General features: G+C 41.7%; 1 protein-coding gene across 5 annotated transcripts; it reads left to right on the top strand.

Annotated features, from left to right (window-relative positions):
- The first annotated feature begins 101 nt into the window (after positions 1-101).
- SLC25A15 (solute carrier family 25 member 15) lies at positions 102-13840 on the top strand. 5 transcript variants are annotated; one of them, XM_027674459.1, is made up of 8 exons: positions 102-213; positions 781-885; positions 2584-2711; positions 5614-5872; positions 8842-8979; positions 9308-9477; positions 10516-10674; positions 11563-13840. In XM_027674459.1, exons 3-8 carry the CDS (start codon positions 2657-2659, stop codon positions 11685-11687), a joined length of 906 nt encoding a protein of 301 aa, XP_027530260.1. In that variant the 5' UTR covers positions 102-213; positions 781-885; positions 2584-2656; the 3' UTR covers positions 11688-13840. The 5 variants fall into 5 exon arrangements, with proteins under 5 accessions (XP_027530260.1, XP_027530256.1, XP_027530259.1 ...); XM_027674455.1 differs by having other exon boundaries at positions 9308-9498; XM_027674458.1 differs by lacking the exon at positions 781-885 and having other exon boundaries at positions 195-213; positions 9308-9498.
- Positions 13841-14597: the final 757 nt, after the last annotated feature.

Genomic DNA, 14597 nt, shown 5'->3' with positions numbered 1-14597 from the left:
ATACTATGGTTGTAATTCATAAATTCGGTTGCATCCTGCTCAGTGAGCTTAAACACCGCCCAGCCCCGCCGCCCCCCCCCCCCCGCCACCACCCCGGCCCGCGCCTTTCCCGGGCCGCGGCGGGGCCGCGCCGCCTCCATCGCCGCCTCCATATATATATATATAGGGGGGCAGCGGCGGCGGGACCGCTCCAGTGGGTGGACGGCGGCTCTGGTGAGTGGCGGTGCCGGGCGGGGGCAGCGGGTCGGCCGGGCTGGGGGTCCCCCCGGCTCGGGAGCCGGGAGGGCAGGCCCGGGATGCGCGGCGGGCGGGGGGGTGGGGCCCCTCGGGAAGCGGCGGCGCGCGCGGCCGCCCAGGAGAGGCGCCGGGCCGGGGTCGGGCGGGCTCTGCTCCCGCGGGCCTCCGCCGAACGCAGGCCAGGGCGTCCTGCTCCAAATGGGCGGGCGCTGGCGGAACGGGAATCCTGAGTCTTCCTCCCCGAAGGAGCCTGAGCTGCGGTGTGGCCCCTGCCCGGCCCGCCCGCAGCGGCCGCGAGCACGTGTGACAGCCCGGCGCGGTGAGCCCCGGTATCGCCCGCTGCTGCTGCGCCGGGGTGCCGGCCTGTGAGACCTTGAGGAGCGGAGTCACGGCCTGCCCGTGCGGGCTATGGCAAGAAGCAGGACTGCCTTCTGGGTTTAGCTACTCAGTGTTTGGAGAAGGCATCAGCAGAGAGAAACATCTAGGGCTGCGGGCGGAGGACCCAGCAGGACCTGTTACACTAACTAATGCTTCTGTTTTCAGGTTTGAGGCTTGGGTTCGATTTGGAAATAACAGAGCAGTTGTTGCCTTGCTTTATCTACAAGCAGCTTTTAATCTATTAGTGTTATTACAAATAAGAAAAAATAGGTATGTACATATATAATACTGGTTTAGTTTTGACTAAGACTTAAATTTTCTGAAAGTGACACTGTGATGATATGGATCAGGCAACTAGACTTCCTTGGCTCTTAAAGTCCATGTTTATATAGGTATATTTTTTTTTCCTTCTCCTACCAAGTTTTCTGTGGGTGATTTGGCATGTGCTCCCTTTGGGGACTGGCACAAGTCGATAAGCACTCAGCACGATGAAAGCAGTGTATATTTTACTGAACACAAGCAGTTGTTGCTCTCTAGTAATTCCTTTCATTCAAAGTCTGTCTCACTGATCTGTTGTTCTTTTCCTCTAAATTAGGTGCAAAACTGTGGAGTGCTGTGTGAACACTAATGAGGTATATAGGATAACAAAGTGCAATTTGGCCTTGGAGTCTACATTGTGAAATAACACCTAGCATGCTATGCTGTCAGTAGCAAAACAGTTCAAGTCTGAAGCCACAATTTGGAAACTGAATGTGTTAGTGCCATTTATTAAAAGAGTAATTATTTATTTTGTTTTAAATCCATTATGTTTAGATTTATGCAGCACATCTGAAACAGATTGGATAGATGAAGTCACTGAGTGACAGTATTTGGCCTACTGGAGTATTTTTTAAGGTTCAGGAATAATAAATCTGTTTAGAGACAGGTTCTCTTAAAGCCTTGCTTGTATTCAAGTATCTGTGCTTCTTGTACAAAGGATGTGTCTTATACAGTATGATTTTTTTATTATGCTTTCAATGTAGCCTACTGGAAATTGTTTCCCATTCGTATTACCCCAAAATATATTTTGAGAGGTAACAGGCTTCAAAAGAAGTACTACGGTAGGTAAAAGAGTGAAAATTGTTCTGTTTACTGATATACTGTGCTTGAAGCCAGGTCTGAAAGTCAATGAGGTGCTGATGTGTGGTAAATTTTAAGACTCCTGCAGCTTTTTGACAGCACTACCAGCCAAGTGTCTCACTCAGCAGCATGGTTCTGAAACAGTTGGAGCTCTTTTGTCCCAGATATATAAGCTTGTTTTAACTGCTTGCCCAGTGTACCTTGCTGCAAATTTGTAAACTGAATAATTTTGAATGCTTTATTTCAAAGTGTCACCTTTGTATTTCTGCTTTCCAGCTGCCTTACTGAGAGATGAGTTGCAATTCTTATTTATAATATGCTAGTGTGTGGAACTTGCAGTGGGAACATGACAGCCAGACACAATTCAAGATGTTCATGTTCATTTCCATTCTACTCATATTTTGAGAACCACTTAATGTACTTGTATCATCATGGATAGTTTTCTTACCTGCTCTTCACCATGAGGAGAGGAGATTCTCTGTTTTGTTTTATAGGTGAGGACGGGGTGAAATAATCCTACCAGCTAGCCTTAGACACCTGATGTGAGACTATGCTTCTATAATCAATATAAAGGTAATGCTCAGCACTGTTCCCTGGATGTACTCTTTGCTTTCATTTGAGATATCCAGGGAAATTAGAAGCTGGAAAGCCCAAGAAAGATGAAGCTAGGTGTAATACTCCAGGAGACATGCTTAATGCAGCGAAATTGGTCAAAATACAAATATGCTAAGTCTCACTCCTGGGCACATGCATTTTTTGTCTCTAAATGGAAGAGTGGATGTGAAAGCATTCCTGTGATGCTTTTGCCTGTCAAGTTATTGTAAATTGTGTATCTATCTCTTCCCTCAGGAGACAACTATCTCCACACTTACCAGGAAACGGGAGACTTTGCTCTGAAGTAGCCGGTAAACAAGTGTGAAGCATGAGGATTAACTCTGCTATTCAGGCTGCTATTGACCTCACAGCAGGAGCTGCAGGTAATGCTGGAGAGAGCTTAATTGCACAAAACTTCTGAGAGACAGTTTTAATGCCTTTAACAAATGTAAAAGCAGTGTCCTTTTGCTATAAAAAGCCTCACCTTCTGCACTTGAGGGATACAGAGGTGAAGCAGTGACCTTAGCCAGTGTTGTAACTGTATTACTATTGCTCTTCCCCAGTGAAACCCCTGCCACGCAGTGAAGGCATAACCCCTATTTCAGGCTAATCATCTTTTGTGAGGAGGTTTAAATTCTCCTGTTTACATAAGTTCAAGAATCAGTCACAAGCAGAGTTTTGGAATGAAGTCAGTGCATGAGTGATTGAGGTGCTGCTTTTGTCACAGGAACCCTCTCTAACTGAAAGGGACAAGAAGGTATTTGAAGGGTAACTGGCTCAGACAACATCCTGACGTGATTCTGTAAATGCTGTGGAGCTCAGTAGTAGAACTGATGATGAATTCACTTAACTGACTTCCCCTTCAGTCTAATCTGTGCCATAAAGTTTTACTTGACCAGTTATGTGGAAATGGTTGTATTGTCTCGCTGATATTGCCATCTTGGTAATGTCTGTGTCTGAGGGATGTGGCTTTTAATTCTGCCAGGGAAAAGGGGTCTTTTTTGACATTTCTTAGCCAACAGTGTTTATACAGAAAAGGTGGAAGATTTGTCTAATTTGCTGTTGTAAGAAGTTGGACAATTTTATGGATTTTTTTCTTTCCCATACAATGACTATTACAGTCAGTCCTTTTATGACTGTGTTAATGCTGTGAAAATGTCAGTATTAATAGTGTTAAGTGTGTTCACTGGTAGTTGTTTGGGGTCATTTGTCAGAGTGAAGGTTAACAGTGCAATGAGAAAGACAGAGGTGACAGATAGCACAAGTCCAGTGTGGCAGTCTCTGCACCCTTTAGAAAATGTATCTAAGTAAGCAAACAGCTCGTTCCTCCAGCAAATTCATGACCTGGTTTTACCTTCCTCTCCAGATACTAGTCTTGACTACCTGTTAAGTAACGACACACTGGGGCAAGTAAATTCTGAACAAGAAAAAATAAGTCATTTAGCTGTCTGTGGGTCATAGTCCTTTGCCTAGGATCTAAGCAACCTCTGATTACTTCTTTGATTCAGTAGGACACTTTTCCCATTATTGCCATGTTGTTATAGAACCACACTTGTTAAATGTTCAAACAGATTTGGCTTTTTTTGTTTTCTTGTTTGTTTTTGTTTTGTAGTTGGGTTTTTTATGACTCTTTACTGCTGGCTGGAAGAATTTTTTTTTCTTTAGTATTTTAGATAATAACTAGGACCTTTGGTCTTCATCTTGAGGCTTACAAAGTTTTTTGCTGTAGTTTACTAGGCTTTTTGTAACCACCTCCGATGACAGTCTTTTTGGAACAACCATTCTCTGTCAACTCCCAATTTTTCAGCTTTACATTTCCAAGACCATTCCTGGTTTTCCTGGGTAGCAGCCATTATTTTATTACAGAAACCTAGCATTTGTCCTGTAGATTAATATCTACCTTCCCTACAATACCATTGGCTGAGCCTTTCCAGCTCTGCTTTTCATTTGAAGCTTACATGGATGTTACTGGTCTGAACCAGCTACTTTTCTCCTTGGTTATCCTTCCAGAACAGGAAACTCTTCATGCTTCCGTGCATGATTTGCTCTGAAGCTTTTAACCATCTGGTTGAGAATGAGGTTTTATGGAGCTAGACTTGAATTTCTCCAAAAAGCCTGATGTACCTCTTTGCAGAGGAGCAAGAATGTAACACAAATGTGTTTGCAAAGAGTAAAATGGATTGTAAATAACATTACTTAAACAAACACTTGCTTACTCTTCTCCCCACATAAAAGACACAGAACTAATCTTAATTGGATTCACACATTTGTTTCCATTTCAATTACTTTGTTATCTCCATTTACAGATAATTTAAGGTATATGCATGTCAACCGTGCTTTGGTTAAAGATGAACTTCTGTTTTAGGACGGTTCTCTCTTTCTAAAAAAAGCAAAACCATAAAGCCTATATAAGGCACACGTATCATGTGCTTCCTGGCAGGTGTCTGCTTCTAATAGATTGCTATCACTGTACACTGTTTCTTACTGAAAAAGTGTAACATTAGCTCATTCTGCAGGCTACAGAATTGAGTTAGATCTTGTGGAGGGACACTGCACTGTGAGCGAAATGGTTACTGATGACGTTAATGGAAATATCTCACAAGTTTTCAGGGTATTGACCTTGCAGTTCAGTTTGGAAAAGATATCATGTTGAGAAACTTTGCCCTTTTGTCCTTTTTCAGCTTATACTCAACACTTTCTTCCAGTATGTGGAAATAAATGTACTTAAGAGCCATCTGGAGTTTTGAAGTAAAGGGTTTGAGTCTTTGGTTATCAACTTATTATATATGATCAGTTTAGCACTCTCAGCAGTGTTCCTTTTACCCTGGAGGAAAAACTTGATTACTAATCTTTCAGGGGGTTTTTGGTTTTTATTATTGGAGTGTAAAATCAGATGGCTTCTGAACCACATCATTAATAAGCAAAGGAAAATGCTACTCAACTCATTGACACAAGTGACTTGATTGCAGAACAATACTTCTAATTCAGCACAAGTTTATACACATGAGCTGATTCATTTAGATGCTTGCTTTTCACGAGGTAAAGAAATGTTTAATGATAATGATGCTATTACTGCTCCTTCGCCTGATTTTTATTTCTTAGGGTAACTAAATTCACCACTGACAATTGATGCTATTGTGCTAAAATCAGTGCACTTTTCTTTTTCTACAGATAATTAAATTTATCTTTGCTTTTTGTGTGATTTTGCTAATACTGGTGCTTGAGTATAGATGTTAAAGTTGTGATAACCTTCAGCCACCCTGTTAACTTCCACTGCTTGCTTAGGTGGGACAGCATGCGTGGTGACTGGCCAGCCCTTTGACACCGCAAAGGTGAAGATGCAGACGTTCCCCAACATGTACAAAGGACTTGTTGACTGTTTCGTGAAAACCTATAAGCAAGTGGGGTTTAGAGGCTTCTACAAGGGAACCACACCAGCACTTCTAGCCAACATCGCAGAGAACTCTGTTCTGTTCATGTGCTATGGATTTTGCCAACAAATTGTGAGAAGAATTGTTGGAGTTGACAGGAAAACAAAGCTCAGGTTGGTAATAAAAATCTGGCTTGTGTTTTAAAATAAATAAATAAAAAATCATGCCATTGCTACTTGCCAATACTGTATTGTCAGGGTGCAAGTGATGTTTCACACCTTTTTCTGCCAGTATAAAGTGGAATATAGACCTTTATGTGATGATATGGTGTCTAAATATAATAGAGCCACCTACTAACCAGTCACTATAGCTGGCTGGTTTAGATAATCACAACTTAACTGGAGTATTCAAGACCTGGAACATTTTTGTCAATGGAACTGAGCATTGCAACACCTGAAAGTTAGTATTCCCTTGATGTCTAGGTTGTTCTGATTTTGAAGGGGAGGTAGTGTTTCTTCTTACAGGGAGGCATACTAAAGGGAAAGGACAGTTTTCTAATATTGCCTTGTTTTTAAAAATTATTTATTTAAGTTTCAAAAGCTTGAATGTAATGGTGGTTAGATGAAAGGTCTCATTTTGAACAGTGTATTGTCTACTACACTGGCAAAAAGTGATTGCCTAAAGAATAAGAAAGAAGTGTTTAATACTTACCGAGTCCTCTGCCAGGTTTTGTTCTTAGTTCAGAGGATTTCTTGATCCTGGTTTGATCCAGTCACTGACTTTGGATCTTTTGAAGACTTATTCAGTCTCCTCTTGAATTCTTCTGATTACCTTGCCTCTGAAGTACACTTTGGCAGGGAGACTGCAGACGATAGTCATTAACTCCGTAACTCTTGATCCTTAGCCACTGGGATTTTGTAGATCTCTATCCATTGCTCCATGCCCCTCTTCCCCACCTGAATCTTTTCTTATTTGGGAGAATTGCAGCCCTCCTAATCAATGAGCACTCTGAAGCTGTTCCTTTAGCTGTCATTGCTGTCTTTCTCTGCAACTCCTGTAATTCTAATGTGTCTGGGGATTTAGCTTATGAGACCAGAGTTGTGCGGAGTATTCAAGATGTGAACAGGTTGTGGATTTATGCACTGGCACAACGATTATGATCTTCTAGCTAGGATGGCTGTTCTCCAGATGCATCACTTTAGAGCTGTCAGTGGCCTAGCAGTCTCAGTGTGCCTTACTGTTATGCATTTCTTAAGGTATGTCTTCTGTGCAGCACTAAGATTAGCTGCACCTTCTCCATCCTTGCGCTATGCCACAGGGTGCAAAAGACTTCTCTTAGTGTCCTAACTCCATTCATTCAAAGGGCAATGCAAGGCTAACCACATTCAGCTTTGTATTAATAGCTTTGTTCTGCCTCTGTCATATGTGTCTCCAGTGGAACTAGCAGGCCATGATTCTGCATTTGAGATCTCTGACATGATATGGGTAGCTTCCTAAGTGCAAGACAATTATCTAAAAGTGACATTAAGTGAGGTGTTCTCCTGTCACACTAAGACATGCTGTATCTTAAAACTGAGGCCTTCTATGAGGGGAATATGAAGTGATGAAGAAACAAATCATATTATCTCTACTTGCATTATTTTTCACTGTTTTCTGACAATTAAGACCCTTCAGCTGAGACAGGACTGTTTTCACCTTTCCTTATTGCTTTCTTAAATCAGAGGGTTTCTGCTTGCTCAGCTTACAGATCCCTTACCGTTTCCTATCCACTAAAATGTTGGCGGTAGGCCTACCAGCATGTTTCACTTCTTAACCTTCTTTTATGATCATCCTGGGAGGTAGACCACAGATATGCAGAGGTCCTAGGATCATCTCATGTGACTGAGACAGCATGTTTATGCTGTGTGCAATGGAGGTAGTGCAGGAAACTTTGAACCATACATTGGTGTACTACTGTCTTTGGAGTCAGATGATACAGAATGGAAATGTAATTTGAGTATGTAACAATAGCAAGTGCATTTGGCATCTGATCCTTCTTTCCTTGGTCAGATAATGGTACTTTTCAGATCCAGGGTGGCTGCTTAATGTCTTGTTGATTCAAGATCAAATAGTGTGAGTGTACAGCTGTCACTGCTATATCTGATTATGTCATGAGCTTTGCTTCATGTCACAACTTTAGTTTCGTGATGCTTCTGCAAGGTGAAAAATTGTAGCTTTATTCTCTGATACTACAGATGTGTCAAACTGCTGGACACAGGGCAAACATCTCCCTTGTATGGAAGGAATTTCTGTGCTGCAATGAGGTTGGTGTCAGCTGTGCCGACTCTCCAGGTTCTGAAAGAAGAGAGAAGCTCCACTTCTGTGCTATTGTACAGCTCCTGTCTAACACATCAGAATCTGAAGGAGCCTGTTTAAAATGCATCATAAATCAGTATGACCCTCGAATACCAGCCTTTTGAGTCCTGGCAGTTTAGCAACCCTAGAATTTGTGGTATGTGTAAAATTACCACAAAGTAAGCCCTAGTTTTGGAATACTTGTGAGTCATTGGAGATGACAGTGCTGTCTTGTTCAGTGTTGTAGTTTGTTTGTCTGTGCTATCTTGGATTCACATTGTTGCATTCATGGTAATACATCCATAGAAAGATTACAGTGATCCATTGTGCCTTGCTTTCAGTTTTCTAGCATCTTTCACTGAAATCCTGTATTAATACTGGTAAATTTGAAAACACTGACATCTATCTATACAAGGTGATTGTTGCTCCTGTCCTCTTTGAGGAAGTAACTAGTACCCAAAAGTTGCCCAGTAAAACAAGTCTATGGAAATCTTTATAAAAGCCAAAAAGGGCAATATTTGATGGTGTTTATTGTGCTGCAATCACTGAAGTATAGCAGAAAGGTTGCAATATATCTTCTCGGGTGTCAAAAGGATGTCTTTGTGTTGCAAAGAAGATAGGATGAGCTAGTTTTTTCCTCTCTCTAGTTCAAGTAACTGCCCTTTTCCCTTGAGACTCTTTCTACCAGGATTGTCAGTTTTTCTTGATGATATTTAGAGTAGAGGTTTGGGAAGCTGATTGCCGGTGTGGTGGCTTCACTGCACTAAAGGTCATTGCCCAAATACCTTCTTCAGTTTCTTTCTTGCAGTGATCTGCAGAATGCTGCTGCAGGCTCCTTTGCCTCTGCCTTTGCCACCCTTGTCCTCTGCCCCACAGAGCTGGTGAAGTGCCGGCTACAGGCCATGTATGAAATGCAGTTGTCAGGAAAGATAATCCAGGGACACAAGTAAGTATACACCCTGCCCAGTATCTCTGAAACCATTTTATGTGTATTATTACTTCAAATTCTGTATTGGCTCAGTGTCACATTTGTAGTTCCTTGCTAATCAGAGCAGAGTTGTGGCTGGAAGGGTCACAGCCTGCAGGCGTTTTGGGTACTAGTAAAGCTGGATGCCAGTGAAGGGCTCCCAGTGGAATCTTGTTCTAAGTCTTACTTTAATTCTGGTGTTTACACAATAGGTCTAGCCTGTAATTGTCACTGCAGTTGCCTTTGTTCTGTAACCTCTCATTATCTGACTATTAAGCATCACTAACTGGATCAACCTCTCTATCAGTACAGTTTGGTCAGTAGTGAAGGGTGTTATTCAAAAGGATGGTCCCCTTGGATTTTACCGTGGCCTGTCAAGCACTTTGCTGCGGGAAGTCCCAGGCTATTTCTTCTTCTTTGGAGGGTATGAACTGAGCCGCACATTCTTTGCCTCTGGGAGATCAAAAGATGATTTAGGTATGGTGACTCTTTTTCCAGGTGCATTTTAGCATGTTGTTATGGGGGACATAAGGGAGGGCTTATCTTCCATGAAGATACACTAATGATGCACAGCAGTAGTACAGTACATGTAAAATGAAGGAAACTGGGCATAGTAAATAGTAAAAGGGAGGTCTGCGTTTTGTGTATATATAGTAATGAATTATTGAAGTGACCGCTTTCTAATGAAGCAGGATGTATTATAAATGGAAAATGAAAACAGTGAGCTAACAGTACAAAACTGCATAAATATCTGACCGTACAGTGTAACACAGCTCTGAACTATTTCATTTCAGCAGCCATTTAGAGTGATTTTGAAGTATTTATCTGTATTCTCTTGAACAGCATGCTCAAGTGTATGCTGAAATGTATGCTGACTGTTAGATGTAATTATAATGATAGTAAGAGAACACTGAGATTGAAAATTAGACGTGAAAAAAATGTGGCAATGCCAGTATAAAGATTGCCTATGTCCTGTTGAAAGACTGAACAGTAATACTTTGTCTTGCTGGGAGTCAGGATTTCAGCTGCATGCATTCTGGACTGGCTTGTTACAAAATGTTTATAAACATCTGATCTGAAATACAAAATCAGGGTGCATCATAAAAAAATGACTGATCACAAAATAACTCACTCTGCTGTACCAAAGAAATCTCTGTATAGGTGATTAGTAACGCTATATGACATAACTCTAAACCATTTCACAGTTAGCCTTGGAAAGTGGTTACAAGTGTTAAAGCAGTAAATTTAGTTAATACAGACAAGACAGAATTCTGAGTTATGGGTTTTTAGCATGGCAACTAATCTAAGAGGCACTCTTAACTAGACACTCAAAGGTTATAAAACTTGTAATTTACCAGTGGCTTAAAATTAACTTAAAGGCTTGGGAGGGAGAAGAAACTGCTCTTTTGTCATAAGCAGGTTGCTCTGTTCTCTTTGACTTTTGTAGATGAAATAATGTTATATTTGTGCTGGTGAATATTGTGGTGTGTATAAAAGGTTATTTGTTAACTTTAGGTCCCATTCCTTTGCTACTAAGTGGAGGTTTTGGAGGCAGCTGCCTGTGGATTTCTGTGTATCCTGTGGACTGTGTCAAATCTAGAATTCAGGTTCTTTCAATGGCTGGAAAACAGGCAGGCTTTATGGGAACATTTGTAACTGTTGTGAGAACTGAAGGTAAGTATGCAAGCAGAACAGCTGAATTTTAGAGGGCTACAGACTGAAATCTATACTCTTCGACACCTGAAATTGCATAAGAAATCTAGTCCAGTGACAATGTGTTACAGATAGACAATAACTGTTTCTAGCAAACACAAATATTAATGCTTCATCTAGTCTGGAAAGCTTGGAATCTAGGAATTGAGACCTACTGCATCTGCCCTGCTTCTTGGTTTAGGAGACTATTCACTTAAAGCTAACAAAAGCTCAGGAGGTATTAAAAGTAGATAAAGGAATGAGCTCCATTACCTATGACCAAACCCAGGTTACATGAAAATTGAAGGAACTGGGTAAGTTCCATGCAGAATTTTTCTTCACCTCTAGAAGTTAATATATGGCTGATCATTGATTTATCAAACAGCCATGTCCAGCCTGGCATGGAGACATCTACCTCAGCATCTCATCTCTGGAAAAGGCCTGGGTCAGGCATTTTGGAAGATGGTCTAAGAACGTACATGGCAGCAAATATGAATCCTGGACCCAATGCTAGGGAAGATACTCCTCAGAACTTTAGTTTTACTTGGGGCACAGCTGCAACATAGTCCTGCTGTTTTTTGTCTCCTTGCCAGCTGTGGTATATATGCTGTGAAGTGTATCTCAGGTGACCAAGACCTTGTAATACCTGAAATAAGCTTCTAACATAAGCACTTACATGGCTAAACTCCTGTTACAATGCTAGATACTCCTATGTCAATATCCAGTAACACTGTGCTAGCAGCTACACCACTGAGTTCAGGTCTGTGTTCATGCTCCTCTAAGCAGAAGCTTGCTTCAGTATCCCTCAAAGGTGGTTGATGCAGACAGCCAATGTATTAAATGACTAACTGGCTCTGATTTTATTTCCAGGTGTGCTTGCCTTGTATTCTGGACTAACGCCAACTATGATCCGTGCGTTCCTGGCCAACGGGGCACTGTTCCTTGCCTATGAGTACAGCCGGAAACTTATGATGAAACAAATAGATTCTTACTGATACCTTCCAGCAGATAAAGAACAAAAGATTATTATAAATAAATGATCAAAAATATGTAGATCACATGATGGTCTGAGGAGGGCCAAATCAGTGACCTAATTTTAGGAACTCAACTCCAGTCTAGGATTTGTAATCTTTCAAAATCAGGTGATATAGAGCTGTGTACATACTGCCTGAATTGCACAAGCAGAACTACGTCCATCTTGCAGATTCTGCACTAGGTACATCGCATGGCATAAATGTATTTCCTGACCTGTAATGGTGCTAAAAAGACTTATTAACCTGTGGGGTTTAACGTAACATGAGACAGTAGGCTATGATTTGCCTACAGCAAAGCACTGGTTTTACATCTCTGCTGTCATAGTGACCTTTACCAGTTGTTGCTGGTGTGTGACTCAAAATACCATCAGTCTTGTCTAATCATGCTGATTATGGATGACTTGGACATATCCCTCAACTAGACCACAGTCCTTCTCCAGCTCCCAGCTGCTCTGTGACTTGCCAAGGTCTTGGCAGATGGTGTCTGACTTACATACTCTGTCCTACTGAATGGGCTTATAAAAGTAGGAAGTGTTCACCCTCTACTACCTTGTACAAATGATATGCATGCGTTTTTGATAAAAGAAACCCAGTAACAATGATAAGGAATCTATGCAGCATTTTATTGTTTTCTAAATCCTTTCAAGAAGTGGTAGAATATGCTAAGCGCTGCTTAACATAAGGGACAGTGCTGGAAAGAGCTGCTGGCTCTGAGCACAGAAGTGTAAGGTTGTGCAGGCTCCTGTTTGGGCTGCCTTGTCATGAATGAGTCCATGTGCTGGAAGGACAGGAAGCTGAAGAGGAGCAGAGAGCCAGAACTATTCTTAAAGACACCTGACACTATGGTCTCTGGTGTAGCACACTCTTACTTGGACTGAGTCCTGCCCCTTGCTGTGCCTCTTCAGCCAAGTGGAAAAAGCTCATATGACTGGATAGCTTATATCACCTTCAGGCCTGGAGGGAATGCCTGCTTAGTCATGTTCCTTGATTAAATGCGTAGTTAGTGTTACCCAAAATGATGCAGTGACACCTTTTTCCAGATGCCACTTTTGTTCTTGAGGTAGACCATTCTTTGTACAAGCATGCTCTGCATTGTAAGAAGCAGCTACTGTCTTATCCTGGAATAAGTCCAAGCAGGTCTCACATCAGCACAAGCTTGGGCCTGGAGTTGTACAGCGATGCTGTAAGTGCAGCCCAGCAGTGGCAGGGGTGGGGTGGGGTGGGGGGGGGCACAGACAGAGCCCTTTGACTCTCTGATAGCATCACAGCTACACAGAGAGTAGCAGCTTCTCACAGCAACCACCTTTGTTAGAGCTGGAACAGCCTGATTGGGCATGTTACAGCTTCCCTTTCAGATCCCAGAAACAGGAAGAAGCTTTAAGCATTGATGAAATCATCTCAATGCCTGCTACCTCTTGCAGTGGAGCCAGGGTGCACTTAAGCTGGCTAATTTCTTGCATTGTCACAGCCTCTGATGGAAAATGGTTGCTGCAGTTCCACAAACTCTTCTTGCTCCTCCAGCTTTCAAATGCAGAAAGAACAAGTCATATACCATCAGAAAAGGCAGTTAAAGCAGGGCATGGCTGAAGAATCTTCAGTGTCTATTGCACCACTTTACCTTGATTGACTAATACACTAGGAGCAGCAATACTCTGGAGTGCCAGTACTTTAAAAGGAATTTATACCAAATGTTTAAATAATTCAGGTAGGAGGGTGAGGCTTTAAGGGTTGTTAGACTTCTCCTTTTCAAAGTTGTCTAGCTAAGAGAAATAGTATATTTGTACATGTTTCTAATAGTTACAAAAAGGTGAGGACTGACTCCACATCAGTGGAATACTTCAATCTATTTCTTAGATTTGTCTTTGCTTTCATTTTTTAAAGCTCATGGTTGCAGTTTTTAATACAGAAGTTGAAGCTTCAAGAGAAGCAGGATATTTAAAACTGAACCTACAGCAAGAAGCTGGTGACATTTTTGAGAGTTTACCTTCTGAAGTTGATGTAAGCAGTAATTTTTCCATTCACAGCTGCTTAAGCTGTACACGTGTATCAGTTGTTCAGCTAAGAACTTCATAATGGTATAGGAATTCATGGGAATAAAGTTTCATTTGATTTACTGAGTACCTGATGATTGTTTATACAACACCATTTAATAAGCTTATCTAGCTGAGAAACAAAGAGAGAGTGGAGTCAACATCACCACCTCTCTAGAATTAAAGGAAAAGACTTTTTACAACCAATGAATGTATAAAGCCCTTAAAACCAAAGGGAAAGTGGCAGCTAGAGCAAGGTGCTGTGAAACAACTGCTAATTTTATATCTTCTACTATGGAAAATGAAGCCTATGGTTCAGCACTTGGCCTGTTGCTTCATTAGTACCAAAGACAGTTCTAGCATTAAAGGTTCACCTCAACTTCCAAGCTCTACATTACCATGATATAGGCTATAAGGTTTCCTTCAGAAGAATGCCAGGAGTCAGCATAGGTCACAAATTCACATATGTAAGGGATGAGTGTCCACTACCCTGAACCAGTGAAGGTCAGTGCAACAGGGAATGCAGGACCTGTTGTTACCATCTCCTGAGCAGTGGTGCTTGTATGGCCCAAGAGAAATGTAGTATATCCCTTAAACAGCTATTTTGTTCTTCATTCCTGCTTATGCAATAGTTTTTACTTAACTGCATGTGCTTCAGCTAGAAAAATCTGACTTACTGTTACAGCCTTTGCTGCTGCTACCTGAGAAAACTGGCTTTCTCCATAAGCAGGAAGAGGCATCACCTTAATTGCCCTGCCAACTGCTAGAAAGGGCATCAGCTAGTAGAAAGGCCATCCTAGGACAGCGGTATCCAATTGCCTGAGCTAACCCAAAATGAACT

The sequence above is a fragment of the Neopelma chrysocephalum genome, unplaced genomic scaffold, assembly GCF_003984885.1.
Source record: "Neopelma chrysocephalum unplaced genomic scaffold, ASM398488v2 Primary Assembly neopelma1_25, whole genome shotgun sequence".
In the NCBI taxonomy this organism is placed as follows: domain Eukaryota; kingdom Metazoa; phylum Chordata; class Aves; order Passeriformes; family Pipridae; genus Neopelma; species Neopelma chrysocephalum.
This window is presented reverse-complemented; position numbering and strand designations above follow the sequence as displayed.